General features: G+C 37.5%; 2 protein-coding genes across 8 annotated transcripts in view; one reads left to right on the top strand and one right to left on the bottom strand.

Moving 5' to 3' along the window:
* Nucleotides 1-3,656, top strand: part of LOC139714384 (transcriptional enhancer factor TEF-1-like) — a 74,405-nt gene extending 70,749 nt beyond the window's left edge. For all 7 annotated transcript variants that reach the window (XM_071626094.1, XM_071626095.1, XM_071626090.1 and 4 more), the window contains exon 13: nucleotides 543-3,656. In XM_071626094.1, the coding sequence (XP_071482195.1) occupies nucleotides 543-656 (114 nt within the window). In that variant the 3' untranslated portion in view covers nucleotides 657-3,656. The remainder of the gene's footprint in view (nucleotides 1-542) is intronic.
* A 10,504-nt stretch (nucleotides 3,657-14,160) lies between these two features.
* On the bottom strand, nucleotides 14,161-23,168 carry LOC139714383 (NF-kappa-B inhibitor-interacting Ras-like protein 2). The gene is made up of 8 exons (XM_071626088.1): nucleotides 23,062-23,168; nucleotides 21,339-21,437; nucleotides 20,716-20,814; nucleotides 19,750-19,797; nucleotides 18,251-18,352; nucleotides 17,046-17,139; nucleotides 15,125-15,211; nucleotides 14,161-14,400 (listed from the first exon to the last, which is right to left on the bottom strand). The coding sequence occupies exons 2-8, from the start codon at nucleotides 21,435-21,437 to the stop codon at nucleotides 14,330-14,332; spliced, it is 600 nt and encodes a 199-aa protein (XP_071482189.1). The 5' UTR covers nucleotides 23,062-23,168; the 3' UTR covers nucleotides 14,161-14,329.
* Nucleotides 23,169-24,860: the final 1,692 nt, after the last annotated feature.

Here is a 24,860-nt window from a genome sequence, read left to right as displayed (position 1 = left end):
TTACTCTTTAGTTTGCTTCAGAAAAATTGTTCTCTTAACCCGTTGAGGAAGGACTGATTTTGCTATAACACAAATTTCCCATAGACACCTGCCAGAGTATTCTCGGGTCTCGTCTTCAATGGGTTAATGTGTAGTCTTGCATGTCAGAAAGCATAAAGTTAGCTAGCTGGGAAGAGCCAACTCTAGCTGGAAGTCCATCTGTGTTACAGATCAAGATTTGATTATCTCTTCAAGAAAAATTTGAATTAAAAAAAAAGAAGAGCACACTTTTTACTCACTCATTGTTTCTCAATATGTAAGTGCCACCATCAGGCTACCTAGAAGACTTTCTCAACATTTCAGCAGAGAATCACCATGGAATAATGTCATACATGTTAGTTAATCACTTTATCTGTTCTAACTGTTCATTTCGATAGCACTCAATTACTTTGTTCAATTGCCGTTTTGTTACATTTGTGCACGAAAAAGAAATGCAGGAATAAAAATCAATCAAACCGAGTCTGAAAAGTGTGCTCACGCTGTCTCATATGTTTGTCTTGCAGGTGATTTCCAACCGAGACACCCAGGAAACATTACTATGCATAGCTTTTGTGTTTGAGGTGTGTACCAGTGAACACGGGGCACAGCACCACATCTACAGACTGGTCAAGGACTAATGCACAGGTTGTGAGACTGATCCCTTTGCTGGATACAAACGTTGCTCTTTTTTTTTCCTCGCAAAAAGACTCTCTAGCGAGTTTTCTTCTATGCTACCCACCTGTGCAAAAACTGCCAAGTTTTAAACTCATTTCTTCTCCTCTCCATTTTGGTTCTTTTATTTTTGTTGTTGTATGAGAATTTTGTCATCATGAAGCGACTGCCAAACCAAATGCTGACAGCTATAGTCTCTGATCGTGTTTAAAATGTTGGCGCACACAAGCCATCGTATGAGCTGCGTCTTGTGATGTCTAGTGGAGCCCTGCCCTGTGGAATCATGCCCAGCTGCTGCAGTGATGATTAGCCCTCTATAGCGCACAGAGGCCACGGGAGTGTGGCAAGACGCGGGCCAGTGGGAGAGGCCTGGAGATTCCCCGCCGCTGTGATGGAGAAAGCTTGGGAAAGAATCGAGCCGCAGCCGCTGCCTCCCCGAAGGAATCATGAAGCTGCTACCCTTGGCATCTACTTGTCAGTGTGATTCATGTTCCTGAACTCTTTCTGCAACCTCTTGTCACCGATGAAGATGCCTGATCACCCAAATTGTATTTTATAAGACAAGTGAGGAGGAACTACTTTAGTATTAAGTGCTTCAAGATCATGTTACCATTATTGTAAGAGCTTTTGTTCTTTGTATTCTCCCTCCCTTGTGTGTAGGTTGACAGTATGCTGCAGGCCACTGCTAGGAATATATGCAATGGGGATTTCCCCATGCGTTCGGGTAAGTGTGCCACCCTTTGCACGACGTGAGGGGGAAGTGCTAAAGCCTGTGTCTTACACCAAACAGCATTCGTGTATTCCAGAATCCTAAGGTTATGAGAATGGTTGTGCAAAGTTGGGGAAGAGAGTGGTGGAGAGTTTGGTTCATGTCATTCCTGAATCAAGCATTCGGGATGGAGATGGTATTTGGAGGTTGTTGCTTTTGTTTTTTTCTAAACTCAGAACTAATCAATGCAAAGAGAGAGTTTGATTAAATGTCAGGTATAGTTTAAGATATCAGAACTGGAAGATTTCTCCCCATTCTTCCGTTTTTCATGTTTTTCCACTCAAATCTCTCCAGCAAATGATTTCTTATTTTGTTTGTCCCACTCAGACAATCTCTTCCCTTTGATCTCATGAGATCGTTTCTTGTTGCCATTTCTGCCGTCTGTGTGGGGCTCCCTCGGTGTTCACACATGTCCATGCAACAATATGTGTGCATGTCACAAGAGTTTCTACATTGATATTGCACATGGACTGTTTTTGCTAGTTATTCATATTTTGATTCAGAATGTGCTGATTTACCTGTGCTTAAGAAGTTGAGGTCACAAGTGTAATAAATTGCAATGTTGCAAGCTACCACAGTGTTTAGGTTTTACTCACCTGTCTTGAAAAGAAAATGAAAAAACAAAACTGGACTCCAGCCTTTGGGTTATCTGAAACTTCATGTGGAAGTTTCGTAGTAAAGAGATTTTATCATGTTGTGAAGCCTTGTCCAAGCTCTAAAGAACATAAGTGTCATGCTCTTTTTTTTTTCTTTTTTTTTTTTTTTTCAAGGCTTGGCAGAGAGTTCAAAGGACTTTTTTTTTCTCCAAAAGATAAATGAAAGCCAAAGTATAAAGCAATGTCATGTCTGTGAAGGGTTCTGAAAGTTCAATGTGATGTTATTTGGCTGACAAATGCAAGTTTGCCAGGTAGTGCTGATGAGGAAAGTGTAAGCAATGCTGACTGTGCTCTTGTGTATGTGTTTTAAAAGACAACATGACGATCGAAGGCCATGAAGAGTACATGCCAAATCAGGATTGGTCTATCCTCCAGCACTAACGCAGTGATGGTATTGCTTAAGAGACAAGTGCCTTTGACAGGCTTGTTGCAAGCTGTAACAGTATTATCAGACGCAGTGGCATAGGCAGTATGTGTGTGTGCTCACATTCTCATAGCTGTCATCCCTTACCAACTCCCCTCTCACCCACTCTACACATCAGCTCACAACCATCCTGCTGCCTATGATTTGGGGCAACCTATGTGCAACTAGAATGCAGCGGTAGTCCATCCATATAGACTTGGACCCAATGGCCGCAACGTCTGTTGGTAAATGCTGCCGCAACGCCGTACTAAGCTGCCTCTCTCGCTTGAATATGAACAAGAGAACAGCAGCATAAATCCCAGATCAAATTTGTTTCAAACTCCTATGTTGATCCATGTGACGTGATTAAAGTTTCACTTTTTGATATTCGTATTGCAAGGATATTAGCCTGTCGGAAAGGAAGATTTCTGCAAAACGATTTGCATTAAGACTTGGAAAATGTGTGCAGTCTTGAGATGGTCATATGTACAGGGTCATTGTAAAATTTTCACACTGTCATGAATATTGTAGGGTTTATCACTCCAAGAGAAAGTCCTGAAACCTTTTATGCACATACACAATCTTATAGTTGTGAGTTGAACTTTTCTGACTACAAGTATAAACTGCCATGAACTAAAAAATGATAAGGTATATTGATGTATGTGGGCCCTGCTTCCACTGAAAATAGTGTTGCTATTATGATAACTAAGTGAAAGGAGATAAGAGAAAGGTTTAATAAATCTTGATTATTGACCTATCATGATCAATCGTTCATAGACCTGCTGTGCAACTGCTGTGAACAGCTCCCACCAAAAATTTGGATTAATGTTTAGCATTGTGTAACAAGTAGATTTACAGTGACATCACTTGTAATATCTAAACAATGAACACTGTCACTTAAAGCATTGTAAATATTTGAACTGGCCAAAATGTAAATCATATCCAAATCATATTGTCACTTACATTTGACTTGGGCAGTGTTTTGTTTTTCTCATATACCTCAGTTTAGGTAGCACCCCAAGATTTGACAGAGGGTTTTAATAGCAAGAAGCAAATCTTATCATCATACATGTAGTTTGGTGTGACAGTGTGAGTTTGGAGTGACCCTTAGCAGCTGCCAGAGATGACATGCTTCAGCAGGAGGGCTGAAAGTTATGTTGACTTCATCAGGGCCCTGTTGCAAGAAAGTTGCAATCAATTGCAAATAATTGCTAATTTTGAAACAACCATTCTGACTGGCTCAGAAGTCTGCCCTATTAAGAAGACATGCATGCAACAATGATTTTGATTGGCCGGTGACAATCAGTTGCAAGTTGCGTTTAAACGCAAAGTTTCTAGCAACGGGGCCCAGGTCTGTACCCCCACTGCTCCTTTTCCTCCCTTACCTTCCCCTCCCTTACCTTCCCAGACTACATACAGTCAGAGCATCAAGTATTCAAAACAACAGGACAACATTAGTGATGTCTGATCACTGCGAGATTAACTCTCTCATTCCCAGTGGCAGCCGTGCTGCTTGGGTTGTTAATGCTATATTCACTAAGTGGTCCTGAGTGGGTTCAACCCCATTGGATCGTATAGGCTGGCCAGTAGCATCTCTGCACAGAATTCACCGGTGGAAGATGTGTATTGTTTTTTTAGCTGTCAAGAAGTGTGGTGTGATGTAATAAAAAAGAAAGGAACTGCACTGGATGTGTTCTTCACAAAGGCAGATTTTCATGCATCAAAATGTGGAGATAGCTCCTGCACTATAGCACCGTAATGCTGGGTAAAGCAAACATGGAGAATGTAAGGTTGTGTTGTTGTTGTTCTTGTTTTTATCCCAGTGTGACCTAGAGAGCACATGTGGTTATTCTACTTCATTGTCGCCAAGCACCATTTGTTGCTTCAGCTGCGTGGTCTGCTGTGAAGCCACAAAGGCAAAGAAAATTTTATCAGTGCCTGCTATTATCGAGTGGCAGAGGTGGAGATGATTCTAAGGCTGACTGGTTGTATGTCTGATCTCCGAATAGTATTCTCCCAAAGTCACAATCATCAGATGGTATGTGTTCCTCGTTTCTCATACTTAACATGTTCAGTGTCACAAAGTGTGTTGCGTCACATGAAGGAATAAAATGCCAAAGCTTAAACCAAGATTTTCATGCTTGTACTTAAACCAAAAAATGGACTTGGGGAAACGCAGGGAAGATGACATAGAGAAAGATTCTCTGTCTTGTAATTTGTTTCTCAGATTTGCATGAATGTGTTATTTTTCTATCTCATCAATCGTGTCTGGAACTCAAATCCTTTGTGTCTTTTCAGATTCTAATAGTAATACTGGAACTGAACAATATTTTCTTGAGCCTATGACAGAGAATTAGTGTTTTCTTTGTGGAAGTATGTGGCGTCTATTTTCACTTAGCTTTCTGGAAAGAGGTGACATTTGTAAAAAAATGTTTATGTTTTGTACAAAGAATACTATTCCATATTTACTATTTATTGTTGCTTGTGTGTTAGCTTCTCTTAAAAGCTGTTGTGTAACAGTATGATGTCGAATTAAAGTTTCGGATAGGATGGGGTCCTTGTGAACTGATGTTCTGAGAGAGGAAATGTGTGCATTTGATTTGTAGGTCTACCTGTTTCTTTAAGAACACACAAACAAAACTAAGTACTACCAATACGTTTTTCCGTGAAACCAGGGATGTGTTTATCCATGTTAGGGTAACAAGTGTGTCGCCAAGTAGATTGTATGTTGTACTGCCCAAGAAACTGAGCAGCTGTTGTAAGATTGTGGCATATGAGTTTGTTAATACTAGTTTTGAGCACAGTTTTGTAAGAGGAACATAACATGGTTGTATTGCCAGATGTGCACAGTTAGTGCCACACTTACCCCCTTTTCAGACGAGAGAGTTCTCGTATCGATATACGACATATGGATATACAATGTATGGATGTAGAACATTTTTCGCATCTGAATGCCCGCATATCGATACATCATTTCAATATGGGCGTTTTTCGAAACAACGTTTTGAGCACCACTTCATACGATTTTCCTATATCCATGCATCTGAAAGCTCTCATATCCGTACATTGTATAAGTAGGCGGGGCTTACTTGCAACATGCACTTAGGGCCCAACCTCTACTACAAATGAGTCCAGCACAAAGTATAAACACAAAGCGCCAAGCCCGCACAAATTTTGTACTGCGCAGTGGAGAGACTCGTACATATTCATGAGCATCGTATGAAAGTTCAACTGAGCGTGAGGTCTGAATGCTACCAAACGATTATCACATAATGGCGTGTTGTGTCTGAATGGACTCGTGTCAATACATCGTATATCCACACGCCGTATGAAAATACCATAAGTCGGTACGTCTGAAAGCAGTATTAGATGGCAGGAGAAACACATGCATGTATTTTAAATACCAACTCTGGCATTTGCAAGGAGGAGGAAATGAGAATGAGAATTTCCATTGTGACCTTGACTGAGTTGAACTAACAAATCATCGTTGGAACATGATAGTGTTACAGATCACTTAAATTTGAATGCTTTATGCTTGTAATAAGTGTGAACAAAGGATTTATGAAGTTTGATCCTTGTGACACCCATCATTTCTGTAAAGATATAGACAATATCTGTTGTTTTCTCCTCCTGCTGTTAACCTAGAATATTGAATGCACACACCCTTTCTGTTACATGGTACATGTATGTGTTTTACTTTCTATTCCAACTCGTGGTCGTTTCTTTTCACTTAGAAACAGTAACTTCCTAGGACATTGTCTTGTGTTCATTTATGGAGTGATATTTCTCAAATACTGCTTTCAGCTGTGGTTAGATGAATTGTGTCAAAGAGTAAGACATTTCATTTCTTTATTAATTCCACAAAAGGAAAATCTTTTTGATTAGGGGTGTTCAAAAGAAATGTAATTTTGATTATTGCCTTTGTTTCAAATGCATCGGTGCTACGTTTCACGTTTTGTTTTCTTACTACAAAAAAATAAAAAGATGTACAAAATGTAACATATTTTACCAGAGAAACTTTTTACAAAGCTTTTGTAAAGCGAGAAGATGTTATATCATTTTACCTGGGACTAGTGTAAAAATGCAGCGTATTTTCTGAAATTTTGTTAAGTGTATGTTGTAGACATTTTATAGTTTTTTTTTTTCGTGTGTGTATTTTGCATGCAATGTCTGTGGTTTTTTAATCATGATTATCACTGAATCAGTACACATTTCTATATCGTTTTGTTTGTTTCGTGATGTGCAAGCTTGTTTCTTCCATTTCTAGACTCTCCAAAACTTTTCAATTTGTGACTTTATTAGTGTTATCATGCATTTTTATCAATAGTTATTTTAGTAATGGATAGAATTACTGGGACCAAATCTAAAGGCAAAACACGTTGCTCCTTGTTATACCTGCTCTTTTTGATATATCTTCCTCTCTACAAATGCTCTTCGTTACCTACCCTTCATAGAGCTGGGAAAAAAATATTGATAGCCTAGGCAAACGTTTTTGTGTACTGTTAATGAGGCAAACTTGATATCTTCATGGATTGGATGCTTTTATGATGCTACATGAATACTTTATAAAGTCAAAGTCTTATATTGGCAAAGTGTCTGATGTTAAACTGGGTTGAATTTTGCTTAATTTTGTGATAAATGATCAGTGCCCGGAGAAGGAAAGTGCCGGACCATGCTTGCACTAAGTTTCAGCACTTATCCATTCTACAGTATTACTGCTATGATACAAGACTAATTTAACTACAGAAGATATATGAAACCATTTTGAGAAGGGGTAATCAAATCAAGGGGTAATCAAATCTAGGGGGCGCATCATCCGCCAGAACTACCATCGTATTTTTTTTTTTTTTTTTTTTTTTGGTATTGTCTGCTTCTCTTCCGTTATGGTTTGGGAAGACTTTTATGTTGTCTAAATCCTTCTCTCTCATTAATCCTTTCTGTGCCAGGTACTTTGGACAGTGTGTACAATGCTATGGGGTTTTCTCTGCCATTTGGCTCTCAAAGCATACGAAGGGTTAAGGAATATATGAGGGTGAAATTTCTTTGTCCGCTGATTCGGCTGATTTCATTATCGTTTTCTGCTCCACAGATTTTATTTCTTTACAACTCCTGTGTCAGTTGTCAATAAGTGTATTGTGATTCAAAAGTGCAGATAAAGTAAAGCTAAGGATTCAGATGTGGTATTGACCAAGGGGCATCGGGGGGGGGGGGGGGGAGGGGATATGTATGTTCATAAAGAATTCTACAAGTAATGGATTAATGGCAATGCGTAATTTTAAGAACCGATATTCACTGTTTTGCTGCCATTAGTATTTCAATTCCTATTGTAAGGAACAGATAGATGCATTGTATTCTTGTGCTTTCGACACTGCTCTCGTACATTTTTTTTTTTTCTGTGAAAAAAAAATATCAAAAGATATGACAAAAACTACCAAGAAAATCTAAGGATAGATAGGTAAAATTTACAATGCTTGGGCAAACAAGTGCCTCTTTTGATGAACAAATGATGAAAACATGCAAGAAATGCTGTGAAGGATTTGTTTGTTCATCGGTGGGAAAAATTGACAAAGATTCATGTCCTGTTGCATATACCCATCTCATGTGAGGGCGATGAAGAAATTTACCTGTGGAAATGGCACTGAGCAGGCTCACACTTTTTGAGTCCTCAACAATACACCTTGATTTGCATATTTACCATTTGTATTTTAGTCTCATGAGGTCATATGAAGGCATCTCCTGTTTATTTTTATTATATCATTTATTATTATTATCGTTATTATTTTTTGTTGTTGTAAAGGGGCAAAGATTGTTGCTCAAGGATCGTTTGTGTTGCTGTAAGAGGTGATCTGGGTTTTCTGTAGGGGGTTTGTTTATTTTTTCCCCCCTTCATTAACTGTGCTTGATATGCAAGCTAAATCGTCTATTAAAATGGTCATGTGGATATAAGTGGTAATGACAGTGTCTTCAAAATTATTTTGAGAGGAATCAATTAAACAACAAAAATGATCTCATAAGTGCCTGTTAGTCAAAGAAAAAGAAAAATCTATGGTGTTACACAAGTGAGTTTTTACTGTGATGTTTGTTTTTATGACAGTCACCCAAACTGGAATGGTTTGGGATGAGCGGAACTTACGACGTAGTTGTTGTATGCGAGTCTTTTTCTGTGTTTGTAACTTGTACGATGAAGCGTACAGAGACTGCAAAAGATTCTTCTTTTCATTCATCTTTTGTACAAATAAAAAAGGACAAAAGTTTGCAGAAATACCAATGTATCTCATTTGCTTGCTGTAATTGAGTGTCTGATTTTTATTTGTACATGTATTTTTTTTTTCTTTTGCTTGAAATAAAAAAAAAGGCCATGAATAACACACACCTTGCTGCAAAGTTGGAGGAAAGAATTTAAGAATTATTTGGATACACAGTTAACAGAGTTAGACAGCCTACATTGCCAGCAAATATGAATGCAAAGTAAGATGTTTACATGTACAGCTTGACATGATTGCATGGTGTTCATCACTGACTTGTGAAAACATGGGGAAGTTTGAAATTCCATTTCTCTTATTTTGTGTCTGATTGGATGAAACTTCCACCATTTGGTATTTCTGGTTAAACTTCATTTTTATCGAAACCAACTTCAATGTGGTGTAAAATCATACCTCATACTTCAAAAATTCACACCTCACAACGCACCAAAAATGGGATATCCATCGTGAAATGTACTTTGAAGTTGTCACATTCTCAATTGTTAAATATCTTTAGCTGTAAGGGTAAGTAGTTCCCCATTAAGTTCTTAAAGATAAAATGGAGTTCCTGTTGAGATGCATTTCACCGAGTGAAACCATGATTCAAAGTATCTGGATATAACTGCTAGTCAGTATGATGCTTAGGGAGCATTATAACTCATGTTTGATTACTAGAACGTCAATTTAGATGAGAACTGCAGTAGTGATTCTTGCAAAATAACGGCTCGTTTTTGAAAGGAAGTTTTGACTCGATGCGGTACCGCGACAATGAAACATACGAAACCATTATTGCACGATTACTAAGACATGAGAGCACTTTGGGGCGAGTAAGTCTCACAGTGTTAGTTATATGAAAGGTACTTTAACCTGAAACACAAACTTCAGGGAAACTTTGTAAAGGTACCAAAACTTTATATTATCTTTAATTAGCTTTTAACAGAATTTGAATATGTGGTTGTGTGCACACACAACAATAGATGCTGATATTAATGATAGAATTGTTTTTCTTGGACCTCCAAAAAACATTTGTTGTAAAACACTCCTCCAGAAGTCATAGAGAGTAAATGTATTTGCCCTGACACGTCATGGTAAGTCGGGGAGTGTGTACTGGTTAGAAAAAAGAGAAACTCTGTTACTTTGTTTTTAAATATTTATGCCTCCATCCCAGATGATGCCGAAGGTATTATGTTTCAAATTTACACGTCTCTTCTGTCCGTTCCTCAATTCCAGATGTTATCATGATCTACAAACAAAACCCTCCATGGATTTTCTTAGTCAAGGTACGTTAAAAGAGATGTAGAAGTGCATAAAACGTTTTGGGCAAAATCCTGCAAGGTCAAAGGTCACAGGTCGCAAAAAAAAAAAAAAAAAATGAATAAAAATCCAGGGGTAACATCATCCAGGGCCCTGTTTTATGAAGAGTTACAATTGATTATATACAGTAGTTGATTTCTATGATAAGTTTATGGCAGTCTGTGTTTACGAAATTTATAATCGATTATATCTTTTGATAAAACGGGGCCCTGAAAAGTCCAATGTTAATATATTATAAGAAGGGCAGAAATAAAGGCAGTTCTTTACATATGATCATACAGGTAGTTCAAAGGTCACCATACTCCTGCTAGCAAAAATTGTCATTTCCATCCATTACTCCAGCTAGGAATATCCAATAGTAATGCCATCTGGCAAGGATGAAATTAGATAATCAGCTGAATGCCAGGGTGAAAGGTCATAATTCACTGTCATCCGACGTACTCCTTTCCTGTAGACAAGACATTGCTATAAAACACTCATATGAAGTACTGTAAAACGAGGAATGTTCGCGTGCATTTTAATTTCCCGAATTTCGCGAGAGCCAAGATTCACGAAATTAAAATGCACGCGAAAGTTCTTGTCTACACTGTACTCATTGAATGTTAAATACAACTCGCGAAAATTTCATGCCACAAAAACGGCCGGCGGCTCCAATTTGCAAAAATTTCATGCAACGAAAATATTGTGTTTTACAATACTGTAAAACGAGGAATGTTCATGTGCATTCTAATATCGCGAATTTCGCGAGTGGCAACATTCGCAAAATTAAAATGCACGCGAAAGTTCTTGCCTACACAATATGCATTGGATGCCAGTGGTAAGTCGCGAAAATTTCATGCTGCGAGAGGCCGTCGGCTCCAATTCGCAAAATTTTCATGCCGTGAATATTATCGTGTTTTACAGTATTCCTTTTCTATTGACAAGACTTGCTATAAAAAACTCAAACCACCCTTCTGTTCTATTGATAAGACATTGCTGTAAAACACTCATACCACATACTCCTGTTCTATCCACAAGACATTGCTATAAAACACTCATACCATATACCAGTACTACTGTTTTTTGACAAGACGTTCATATAAAACACTCATACCACACACATTGTACTACACAATGTACCTTTTTTTCAACAAGACATTGCTATAAAACACACACACACACACACACCATATACTCCTTTTTTATCAACAAGACATCGCTGCAAAACACTCATACCACATACTCTTTTTTAATAATTGACAAGACATTGCTATAAAACACTCATTCCACATTCCTGTTATTGGTACACTTATACCATCAAACTCCTTTGATACTGACAAGTCATTGCCATAAAACACTCATACCATTGTGCTCCCCTAAAGTATCTTTGATACATCATCATGATTTATTTCATCAAATACTTGTGAACTTTGTCCCATTGAAATGTGCACATACTGACCATGCAACTATTCATGTGCAGGATGTGTGAACTAGGACTGAATACAAACACTGGAAACAAGGTGTAAGTACAAGAGTCCTTAATTATGAAAAGTTGTTGTAGATTGTGACTGTTCAATAAAATTCTTAGCTACTGAGATATGATTACAGTAGTAATACGTGTATCAACATGGAATCACTGCTACTCTTCACAAACCACACCCATATCAATTAAGTACTTGCATTATATCCCTCACAACTATCTTTTTTTCTACCCCCTCCCCCCAAAAAAAATGGAACCCACACTAATAACAAATAGACAAATAAATACACATAAGAATTACTTTGAACTACGTATGCACATGAAATTGATGACATATTTCCAGCCGAGTTCAGAAACCGGCTTTGATTCACGTGCAACCCTTTTCTGATTCTCCTAGAAATGGGGCAAGAAGATAATGGCCCAAATTCATGAACATAGTTTAAATTCAAACCACTGTTTAAGCAAATTTCTTCTGCATAAATACGACTGACAGATTGCGTACACCAACAGACGTCCAGTAACAAAGGCGTGTTGATACGCACGTGTCAAAGGTATATGTGCCTATTTCATGCTTATTTTAGTCCATGGTCTAAATTTAAACCGTCTTTGAAAAGTCGGGTCTCTGTGTTAAAATGTTTAAACTTATACTAACAGCATCCATGTGCATTATTCACTAAACAGCCTGCTGTTTAGGAGAAAAGTAGTACAACACTTTCTGTACAGTATTTCATTGATGCAATCATGATTGTGGTCCAAAATGGCATATCATGATGCTGAAGATGAAAATCCATCACATAGCATAATTAATGATCTCCCCAAATCACTGAGCTCATCATCAGCTAATATGCTGATCTTGTAGAACACAATACGAATCTCAACTTTCTCGGTTTGTTGCCTCTGTCCATCGAGCTTGAAATAAGAAAGCAAAGTTTGTGACAGAAAGAACAATAATGACGACAATATATGCTCGATCATCCTGCAGGAATTACAGAAACTAGTTGGTACCGAGGTAATTTGTATGACCTTGTCTATGTATAGTAATCTCAAGAACACAGCAGGTGTGACTTACTATACCAGTCTTTGGTCCAAATGTCACACAAGAACCTTGAGCCAGGATAGCAGTTGCTGTGGTCAATCTGCCTATTTGCATATTCATTCAATGGCTGACAAAATATCATATGTTTACTTTGTTCCTTCGCGAGAAGTGGAGAATCAGTCAAATTCCAACTTATCATTTCATCTATGATTACTGGCAAGGAAAATACCATGAATACAATCTAGACAACTGAGGTTATGCAGGTGGGAGATTTACCTAGCTACAAATACCTTTACTCCAACTTAACCCGTCGAGGATGAGTCCCGAGTATACTCGGGCAGGTGTCTATGGGAAACACATGTTGTAGCAATATCAGCCCGTCCTCAACAGGACGTCCTCAACATCAGACACTCTGTTAGAATGATATCTTTACTATTAAAGCGGAACTTAGAATGTAAACAATAGCATACACTTTATGACATGGGGTACTTAGTCCCTGGACTTTACTAAATGTAAAATGATGATAAATGCCTGCTACAAGTTTCAAGATTGAACATATATATATATATTTTTTTTTTTCCAAAATGGAGAAGAAAAGCACCTGGCATTCTCTCCTGTGGCGTTTACATGAATATAAGTTATCCACAATTTACTGCTACCAGCAATAGCATTGAATGGGGCCGTCACGTGACCATGTACAGACTCACATGAAGATATATATCCTATATGGATTTGAAGATAAATACTGCAACTGCGTCTCGACATGTCTACTCAAAACACTGCACAATGTTTTCTCTGTTTATCTCACATGAGGGTCACTTTCTCACCCCTCTCCCTCCCTCTTTCTCTCTATATCTATCTAAATATCTCTATCTCACTCTCTCTTCTTTGATTCGATTCTAAATCTACCTTCTTTTCTTTTCCTCAGTGATGTAAAGCAGGGCTCAACATTAGCGGTGGCCCTGTGGCACGGTGCCACTTAAAACTGATGTCGGGTCACCAAATTTCCACAAAAGTTATCTTTTGGTGGTCTGATTGGGCAACTAGATTTACAATGGAATGATACGTTTCCTTTAATTTTGGGCCACCACATCTCTTTTCCGCGCCACCAAAATTTCAGCTTTAACAATTACAGTGGCCCTGATGGCCCACCAGAGCAAGAAAAAACAACAACAACTAGTGTTGTGCCCCGTGAAAAGACAGGCAGTCCCTATAAGTTACAATCAGATTTCAGTTCCATCAAGCATACGAGACAGTGCCAGCCCTGTCCTTCATCGGATATTTGCATTGAGGGGATGGTATAGTTTTGGCCGAGGTGGGGGATTCAGATTTTAACTTTTTGCGAGATAACTTAGAAACCACTTATGAAATGTTAAAAAGCATACAATTCTAACAGGTAAGTTTTATTTGATGAAAATAGGTATTGACATGGCTGAGATATCAAAAAGCAAAGTAAAACAAAGTGGTCCTAATAAAAGGTGGGTCCCACCTTTTATTAGAACCTTTTCTGTTGTTTTTGGATATTTCTGTGATTTCAAAACCAAGTTTCATCAAATAAACTTTGAATTCCTTTAAGAATTGTATGCTCTTTTATATTTCTTAAAGAGGCTTCTCATTATCTCACCAAAAAGAAAAAAGTTGGAAACCTGACGCCCCAGCTCAACCCAAACTATACTATCCCTTTAACAGTTCTGTATCATTTGAATTCATGGTCTCTCCTTTGTACTAGGCACCAGTGCCGAGAGCCTCTAACAGTTCCATCATGAATCCCCGGAGCTCTGCAGCTGGCGTGGCTTGAAATTTCGCACGGAGAGCGCAAAGCCGGATTTAGCTGCAAGACAGAGAATATTGGGGTAAAAAAACAAGTGATATGAGAGGATTGCTTGTTATGAGAAAGTGGAAAGAAAATTTCAATGTGGAGATTAGGTATACTGCATACTAAGGGTTTTTCAATTTCAAACTGTTAGGAAGTGAGTTATGGTATGGCAAACAAATTTGGCATGCATTCATCCCTTGTATACATCACATAAACATGTTGCATTAAAAAAAATTCAACCAACTCCTCACGGCTGTCTAATTGCCCCATTCTTTCTTCTCCTTCTCAATGTACCCTTCTCACATAAAAAACCCCACCAACAACAAACATACCAAAAGGTGAAACACGAACATGCTTACTGATCTTGGTGTTTCCTTTTTTTTCTGAGATTTCATTCCCATACTATCATGTCTTTAATTTCCATACCACTGGAACTGAATTAATATTCAATTACAATCCAACACAGTCACTTTTCATTGAATATATCAGATTATGGTATCAAAAGGAAATTTGCAGGTCATAATATATTTTGAACATACATTAAAAATGCAAATACATTTACAATCTTCATTGAGGTTAATGAAGGGTAAAACATCAAATTCATTCAAGTTTCTATCAACAAGCACTAGCTTCCCCTTTTTCCATCATCTTTGCAGTATTTAATGACCAAAATTGTTGCTAAAACCACAAAGATTTCAATACAAGTACTTCCACTGTCTGTCAATGATACCAAACTTACTTGGGGGCACTGTTAGTTTGGTGGCCAGAAAGATGATTGGCTGCAACAGAGTGTTCCGTGTTGCCACGGTGACCTCGTAAAAGTGCACTGCCGGTGGATGCAAAAGAAAACTTAGTCATAGTACCATTCAAAAAATACCGGTAGTTACAATGCCTGTGTAGTACCTCTTATAAAAAAAGTCATAGAGGTCTTTGAAATCAAGCCAACTCAGAATGACATTAATCATGCCATTAAACAACATTTTACTGCTTTCCAGGAGTTTTTACTATGCATGTATCTCATAAACACAACATATAACCTTGACTTTATGACTTTATCATAAATAGTGATTACTACAAAGAAATCAGTAACAAATACACAGTGACGAGTTTGGCTTCATACCAATGTGAGTCAAAGGCACCCAGTCAATGAACATTTGAACTGGACGGGTAAACAGTAAAACAGTTATGGCAATTTGATGCCAATAAGGCATCTAAGGAAAAGATAAAAGGCCTATTCCGATGGCTTGATTGTGACATTGCTTGTCAAAGGTATTTTTCTATGAAATGCCACGAAGGTCACTTTTCTGGAAGAAACAAAACAAAATAAAAACAGAAGAACAAAGAACAAAACTGTATTTCTCCATGAGTCTGCTGGAAATATGTTGAGTACTTCATCCAGACAGAGAAAGTCAAGAGTCAATAAAAAAGTTCTTCTAGTTGAATTATCCTTTGATCTTAAAGGACAAGTTCACCTTCATAAACATAAGGATTGAGAGAATGCAGCAATATTAGTAGAACACATCAGTGAAAGTTTGAGGAAAATTGGACAATCGATGCAAAAGTTATGAATTTTTAAAATTTTTGTGTTGGAACGGCTGGATGAGGAGACTACTACAGCTTGTGAGTCATATGCGTACAACAGTATAAAGAAAATGTAAAGAAAATTCAACTTATTTTCACTTTTTTCGCATAATAAAAGAGCACTTGACTTGCCTCTTTCTAAAGGCAGGGGGAATAATATTACCCATAACATTTGTCGGTAACGAGTCGGGGGAATGTGTACTTTTTTCAAAAGATGAAATTTTGTGAAATTCTCTTTATATTTTCCTTACATTGTTGTACGCATGTGACATCTAAGTTATTCACACACTGCAGTAGTCTTCTCATCCAGCGGTTACTGCACAAAAACTTCAAAAATTCATAACTTTTGAACGGATTGTCAGATTTTCGTCAAACTTTCAATGATGTGTTCTACTAATATTGCTACATTCTCTCAATCCTTATGTTAATGAAGGTGAACTTGTCCTTTAAATACGGTCACAATTGCCTTCCATATTCATCATTGAAATGCAAGACAGAGAGAGAGAGAGAGAGAGAGAGAGAGAAGGGAGAGCGAGATCGAATATGAGCACTCCATGGAAACACCATTGCTGTAATGATATAACAAAAATGAATTTAGGAAAAAGCGATGGTTTTTATGCTTTTTTTTTTTCATTTTTCTTCACAACAGGATTGCTAGTTGGAAGTTCAAAGTTTATTAGGGAATGACCAATAAAAAGGGCCTTCTTTCCCATCATTCAAAGACAAAGGCACATTCTGAAGTCATATGTTAAAACAACCAACAACAATAATAGTAATAGTAATAATAATAATAATAATAATAATTATTATTACTATTATTTTCATTATCATTATTATTATTGCTATTATTATTATTATTATTATTATTATTATTATTGCTATTATTATTATCATCATTATCATTATTATCATTATTATTATTAACATTATTAACATTATTATTATTATTATTATTATCATTATTACCATTATTATAATTATTATTATTATTATTATTATTATTATTATTATTATTATTATTATTATTATTATTATTATAACAACAATAGATATATAGATAGGAGGAAAGATGGCCTCACCTCTCTCTTTGACAGCCCAGTCACTAGCCATCCTGAAATCAACCTGTCTCTGATCATGAAGGTCAACTTTATTGCCTATCATCACAATGGAAACCTGCATCATTTAGAACAATGGGAGGGGGGAAAAAGCATGAGGGATTGCACATCATCCTTAAGTCAGTCATTATTTACACTATGTTTGTTTATTTGTTTGTTCATTTTTACATCTGAGAAGATGGCTGGATAGCCCATATTCAGCTACGTTAAGCGGGTCTTACACGGGGTCCAGTTGGATGTGAGGTAGGACCACTTTACCGGGTTAAACACCCTGCTCTTTGCGATGAATGAATGAAGCAGGATCTTTTACGTGCATGAGTTGTGACTCTCTTACACACGGGACCTCCATTTTATGTCCTATCCGAGGGATAGGGATACGATTACACAAGCACCTGTTCAATGGCATTCCTTGCCTTTTCCTGGCTCCATCATATTGGACACATATAGACCGATTCTGTGACGCGCTATGTGTATTTTTGGCATGGGCAGCACCATTAACGCGGTGTCTTAGCCGACCCCCCCTTCCTTCTCCCCCACCCCTTCAGCACGCGGAATGAAAACCTGATGCATGGTCGTTTTAGCCAATAGGCGTCTTGTACTGAGTGCATGAACGCTTGCTTAGTGCGCGAACCTTTGCTACAAGTGCGTGATAAACATGTTGCCCGGGGGTGGGGGAGAGGAGGGGGGGTCGGCTAAGACACCTCAAAATGAGCTCATGGCTGCGCCCAGTGCCACAAATTGTCTGCTGCCCTCAACGAACCCGAATCGGTCTATATGACCACCCCTCCCCCCCCCCCCCCCCACACACACAAAAAAAAAAGAAGAAAAAAGAAAGCAAGCAAGTAGAAAAAGACACAGGATGAGTGTAAACAACATTCCCAATGGTGATGACAAGAAGACACACTATGAGAACTTAGAACAGCATTGCGGTATTCTAAGGGCTGAAAATGCATATTATTTTTTGGTTGGGGAAAAGCATTTCTACCTTTCCTTGCAATAGACATGTGGTTGTAACACAATCTGGGAAAAGCATTACCTTCCATGATACTTGCAGTGTTTTTTTAAACAAAAAGAAACAAAAACAACAAAACAAAATTAAATGATAAATAATGAAATACTGGTAAAAACAACAGTTGATATCTCTGACTCTGGGGTGTAAGAAAACTCACCTCTTTTTTATCTTTTTCCCTCAGTTTGTCAATCTCCTTCTTGATTTGTTCCAGCTGTTTGAAGGATTCAGAACTGGTGATACTATAAACCAGGAGATAGCCCTGTGGAGACCATGAGAGAATACAACTCAGAGAGTTAAAATATAATTTGTGGAATACTTGCAGCCAAATTTTAACAAGATGATTTTGATAAGAAATGACAACCTAAATCTGTTGAGCTCTAAACAATAACTGGAAAGGTGAAACCATGGAATTCTTACTTCACGCAATTGGTCTTACAGTGTACTTACAGCAATCCTGTATTAATATGAAGAGAAGCACTTAACAGACTGCATACACCAAAAGGTACAATTTGAATTACACACAAACCATGTTTATGGAGTAATTCATCAGATCAAAACAGCAAGGAAAATGACTGCATTCACATTAAAGAAAAATAAGTGCATAACAAATGTGGTAACATTAACCAACTGTATCTTATGGTGCATCTCAAGTGTAATGCCCCTCAACCTGAATACAAATAAATATGTTATATTTAAGGTTCACTTACCATTTCTAAATATTATCATTTCACAAGAAAAAAAAATGTTAAAGTTTACAGGTTTGACAATGTCAAAAGACAAAGAAACAATAGATATGATAGCAGGAATAAATATGTTATATTTAAGGTTCACTTACCATTTCTAAATATTATCATTTCACAAGAAAAAAAAATGTTAAAGTTTACAAGTTTGACAATGTCAAAAGACAAAGAAACAATAGATATGATAGCAGGAATAAATATGCTGTGGTTATTTTCTATTGCATTTTACACCCTAAGCCTTTCTCTACATAGACATAATAATCTAAAGAGGCTTCACAGCATAGATAATGCCATGACAACAGTAGCTGCAACAATATTTACTACCATAAAACCATAGAACTGAAGCTTGTAGGAGCTAGTGTTTGCAATACCCAGTCCTGCTGACCAAACCATGGCCTGGTGAAACCTATTTGACAATAAAGCCACCCATTCATTCAATAATACCAAGGCATTAATGACACGAGATCAGTGGCCATGGTGTTAGATAAGCCCAAGACAATTAGCACTGGTATAGGGGATGTGCTGAGACACAGGATTAAAGTACAATAAGGAACAGCCTGGGGTTGGAGTCCTTTCTTTTTGCCAAGTGATAACAATGCTGCTACCTCTCAAACACACAGCCCCTCTGATAAAAATCAGTGCAGGGTTACTGACTTGCTGTTCAAAGCTGTAATGTTGCTTTATGCTCATGATATCATTTCGCTGTATGCATTAAACCACCAGGCATCTTTTACTTCATATAACCATACATCTCAACAACACCTTTCAAACTGATATAAGTTACTGATGACAACATTTATTAATGCATTCTTGTTGGTATAGCTGCAAGAGCTTGCATCATGTTTGGTGCACTTTATTCACCTATACCATGGCACCAAAGGGTTTTAAACTAGAGTATGTGTAGCTAGGTACTTACATCAGCCAAGCTGTAGTAATGTTTGGACAGCTCAGGTGAAGCTGGTGTCTAGAGAAAATACAATTAGTAATCATTTTAATAATCAAATGTGTCAGCATATTATGTGTGGTGTTTGTTTTTTATGTGTCATGTGTGATGATAGTTATGATCTATAGTAAAAATAACTATATCTTTTCAAAGAGGAGTAATAACATGCATATATCCATTATATTTTGAATGACCACCATTTTCACAAGACAATTTGATCCACTGAAACTAAAATTTGGTAGAAACACTTTAATCTTGATTCATGCACACTGGAAATGAATGTTTAGCAGGGCAATCGCAGCTAGGTAGGTGTTTACTGTTGATATCACCATAACCTACCCAACACCACAATTATTCTTATGGGATGTCTTCAGTGGAAATTTGAATATCCACTGGACATTCATTCAACTCTAGAGGGCAGCAGACCCACTGTCCAAACATGCATTTTTGCTGTTCTTTGAACTGTGCTTTAAATTATCTGTTCATCACAAGAAGTGATGTTGATTTTTTTTTGGGGGGGGGGGGAGGAGGGGGAGGGGCAGAGGTTATTTCTCATCAGCACAGTTTGTCTCTATTCAAAATCCTGTTGTACATGCAGAAATGTTCGTTTTTCACTCTTCAAAAGATTTTTTTTTTTTTTTTAATGTATGCACACCCCATATGATATCAGGGAATACCGTAACATTAAACTCAACTCTCTTGTTTGACCCTGGTGTAGCACTTTGTCATAGTTTCTCCTATCATCAGTTTCAAGAAATTCAAAGGACAAAATTTTCAGATTTGATTTGAACCATTATATTATTCAATTCAGCCTTGAGCCATAAACAGTGCTGTAATTATTTTTATGTCTTAGTCAAGGAGCACACATTTAAATGCCTGTACCACTAAATCAAGATGGATTAAAATATCTTATTCAAAAGCATCGCACACTTTTCTTACCAATCCTTTGGTGTCATAGAATCTCACACGCTCTCTTGTCCCTCTGCTTGTTTCAACATTGGCGACATAAATGTCCTCAATGGTGGGGAATATCTGGTCCTTGAAATAGAAACCATGATGAAGAAATACCATGAAAGTGAAGTTAGGTATAACTTTGTAATAACTACATCACATACATTTAATGCACAGACATCTGCTATCCTACAGTGAGCATAGTCATAATATACTTAAGATCAAGACACTTCCCTGTGACTGTGTATCAATGTCACTTTCTTTGCATCTGAATTCTCTTCAATATCTTGTGTCAGAATAATTTGTAGTACAACCAAAACCCTCATTGATGTTTGGAGACATGGCTATCAAGATTCATCATTTGGGGGAAAAAAATAGCTAAATTCTGTTTGAACAAAAATATTTTTGTCACTTGAAATATTCAATTTTCAGGCCCAGTACAGAAATAATATTTTCAACTCAGAAGATACAATTTTACAATCTATAATTTCCTCAAGATGCATTCCGATTTTTGCCAAAATACATAAGCAGAGCTGCGAAGAGCTATCATTACAAAGGCCTCGTCAGTACAAAAATCAATAATGCAGCAGCAAAAATAAGCCAACTAGTACCTGACCAACACGATGTGATCCGTAGATGACCTGTTCCAATATGGCAGTCTTCCCCACGCCAGCTGAGCCACACACAACCACTCGACACGTCTTGCCCATCTTACTCAATTCAGGGAATAGCACGAGATGGAAAAAGAGAACAATAGTTAAATGCATGCACAACCACGACTGAAGTGGTTGGGCTACACGGTTACACAAAATAAGGCTATTTAGTCAGACAATAAAATTGAACACATCATCTATATCTGTGAGGGTATTGTTATTGGTGTTATGGTTTGTGCAATGCGACTTGATACTAAGTACTTGGTAGCATTCCTCCAAAAGACCACACCCAATAGGAGTTTTGTGAAACTGGAGATGGTGGGAGAGGGTGGACTCATCTAAGGAAACGGTAATTTAAAGGAGCCATCCTGAATTTAGCTGAATCAGTTTGGGAGATTACACTTTGAAGAGGCTGTTCCATGTCCTTGTAGTTCAAGGGAAGAAAGAGTTACCGGTACTGTATGTATACATAGTAAATTTAGTATACATCTGTGTTACTAATTGGTACCTCAAACTGGTTTGAATGTCAGTTAAAGCCAGGGATGGTACTTCTGGTTGAGATGGGGATTCAGGTTTTAACTTTTTGTGAGATAACTAGAAACCATTTATATGAAATAGATCTATTAAAGAGCATACAATTTTAATATTAAGAGGAATTCAAGGTTTATTCAATAAAAGTAGGTTTTTAATCTCAAGTGTGTGGGTGTCTGAGATATGAAAAAAAAATAAACAAGTATAGGTAAAACAAAGCTCAAAGGGGCCATTCTAAATATGAAAAGGTGGGACCCACCTTAATATTTAAAAATATATCAAAGTTATCTAAACCTGAATCCCTGCTATCAACCTAGACAGAAAGATCCGTCTGTCCTGAGGACTCTTTTATATTTTGCCATTAACGCTGTCCTCCGGAGGGGATCCGTGAGCCAGACGCAGTCTCCGCGGAACATTCCCCGACGGACAGATACAGACCGATCTTTCGGTCAACTAGATCTATTTAACCAAGCTTTTTAGCAATATTATTACTAATAGCATTGAAAAGCCTGATTTCAATTCACTATAATAACGGGCTTCAGATGGAAAATATAAAAAACAAGAGGTAAAGATGAAACTATGACAGACAGCTGTTGCAATTATATTGTAAACCGGTAGATAATAATATATCAATATAGACAATGGCATGTAAATGCCGCAGTGGCATCGATACCAGGCCAAGTCCTATTCATATACATCATATGTTGCCCCATATATTAACGTTTGCGTTAGTTAGTCGGTACAACGCAATACAATGTAAATGCCATCATGCCAAGTCTCATTTACTGATTGTGTACCCGAAACGGTATTCGCACTTCTGATCAACTCAATGACCCAAGGTATTTACAACGAGGTTAGCTATCATCATGTTTTCGCCATATTTTCAATCAATATATAATGGCCAGTTTTGCTAGCACAATGTCATCATGACATTGCCATTGGTTTATATCAAGTTTCTGACGCGGAAGTGGGAAGATCGCGAGAAGGAAGACCGCAAAAATTCATGCAGGCATTCGGTTCTCACCGGCACCGCAGTGCTGCACTTGATTCGTAGAACTTGAGTTTTTCTTCTTGGATACTTGCCAGCGAAATAAACACAAACACTCAAAATTAACTACATAAAACATATTAAAAATGTATGCATAATCACCTCTGTCTCTGTCAAGGAAGAGCAATTTCGTATCCCTGCAAATTTACATGGTGTATGTGAGTCACCGACGGGACGTGATGATGACCGCTAAGTCATGAGCCTCCTCGCTTTGCCTTTGATCGCTAGCTATTATCAAGCCAGCCAGCGCCGATACATGCTGGGGTCCTCCGACGTTCGGTCGGCCTCGCACTGTCTTCCATGAGAGATCTCCAGGGATCCATCAGCGGCGGGTGGCTATCGATGGCAGCACTCGCTGCAAACACGTAGCCTATAGCCTATTTTTTAAATAATTATATATATACTAATAATTATGGTACAATTTGACTTCATTCATTATCGTCGTTTCATTTTCATTTTCTTTTCCTTTTGGTTAATTTCATGCGTTGATTGGTCCTCACCTATTTTATGCGAGGCTGTGATCTAAAGTTTATGCATAAGTATTCATTCACTTCATTCATTCATTCATTCATTCATTCATTCATTCATTCATTCCCCGAATTCATTCAAAGTATCACATTTCTAATTTGATTAATTCAATACCAAATATCACTTCAATAAAAATCTATATCTCCAATTCATGTAGGCCTACATTGTGAAGGAGGCGTGGCACCAACAAGCATATAGCTAGTAACTATCGGGCACGCCTATAACACATCTACAGATAGACATCAACACTACCCAAAAAAAGGGGGGTGGGGGGAGAAGCAGCGCAGGAGTATACGAATAGGGAAAATGTGAGCGTAGGCGTATTTGATGTGGGTAAATGTATATAATATGTTGATATTGTAATGTCTATTATGCATTGAACACGTTTCTGAAATCATCACTCACATTTCTCATACTTGATGACAAAAGGTGAGAGAGCCTCTTACCATCATTCTACTTTCTATCTGTACTCGGAATCGTTTATGTGAATGCCTTTCATTTTCATGTACGATTTACTAATGATTATGCTCTCGATGAAACCACCAAGTAGGTTTTAAGAGTCATATAATTATATCGTATTCCCAATCGTTTCCCATTGATCCCATATTTATGCCGCCATTTAAATAACTATTTTAAGTATATTTGTGCCAAACTGGAGCTGCCACGCCCACAGACAGGAAGACAATATATTCGCGTCTCATTGCATAAAGATCCACTAAAGATAGCAATACATGCAGTCTTCATGATAATTGATTTTCGTCATTCCTGTACTTATAAACAAAATGAGCGGTATTTTATCGGTAAAGACACTATAGGATGCGCGAATATGAAATGCGCAAATAATACTATTGCCTATAAATCAAAATAAAGATTACTCGACTGTAACATGTCTGGACATTAATATGACGTATATAAAGCTACACTTGAGATTATACCATCAGTTTCATTTGTCGGAAATCATCGGAAAATGATAAAATCAGCTTTCCAGGAGCCCGGGGTACTCGCACACTTTCACGTCATATACAGCTCATATCTATATTTTTGGACAGGGTTGACTTTTGTTACTTCATCATCAGTGTCATGTCACCACCCCTGCAAGCAATCGAAATAATATATACTCTCTAAAAAAAAAAAATCGAGTGAAAATATTCACTCTTAAAAGAGTGAATACAAAAAAGAATGAATTTTGAGTGAAATTGGAGTGAATTTTGAGTGAAAATGTTCATTTTCACTCATTTTGGAGTGACCTCAGGGATCACTCGAAGATTTTGGAGTGATCCCTGAGGTCACTCTAAAACGAGTGAAAACTAACATTTTCACTCAAAATTCACTCCAATTTCACTCTAAATTCACTCTTTTTTTTTGTATTCACT

This window comes from Diadema antillarum, unplaced genomic scaffold, assembly GCF_040938485.1.
Source record: "Diadema antillarum isolate AM-2024a unplaced genomic scaffold, OU_Dant_1.0 seq00002261_RagTag, whole genome shotgun sequence".
NCBI classification, from domain to species: Eukaryota; Metazoa; Echinodermata; class Echinoidea; order Diadematoida; family Diadematidae; genus Diadema; species Diadema antillarum.
This window is presented reverse-complemented; position numbering and strand designations above follow the sequence as displayed.

Coding starts and splice junctions, on each gene's coding strand:
- LOC139714383 (XM_071626088.1), bottom strand. CDS start 21,437: ATGGGCAAGACGTGTCGAGTGGTTGTGTGTGGCTCAGCTGGCGTGGGG. Junction 17,140..18,250: donor GGGAAAAAGATAAAAAAGAG/GTGAGTTTTCTT, acceptor TAAATGATGCAG/GTTTCCATTGTGATGATAGG. Junction 14,401..15,124: donor CAAACTAACAGTGCCCCCAA/GTAAGTTTGGTA, acceptor TCTGTCTTGCAG/CTAAATCCGGCTTTGCGCTC.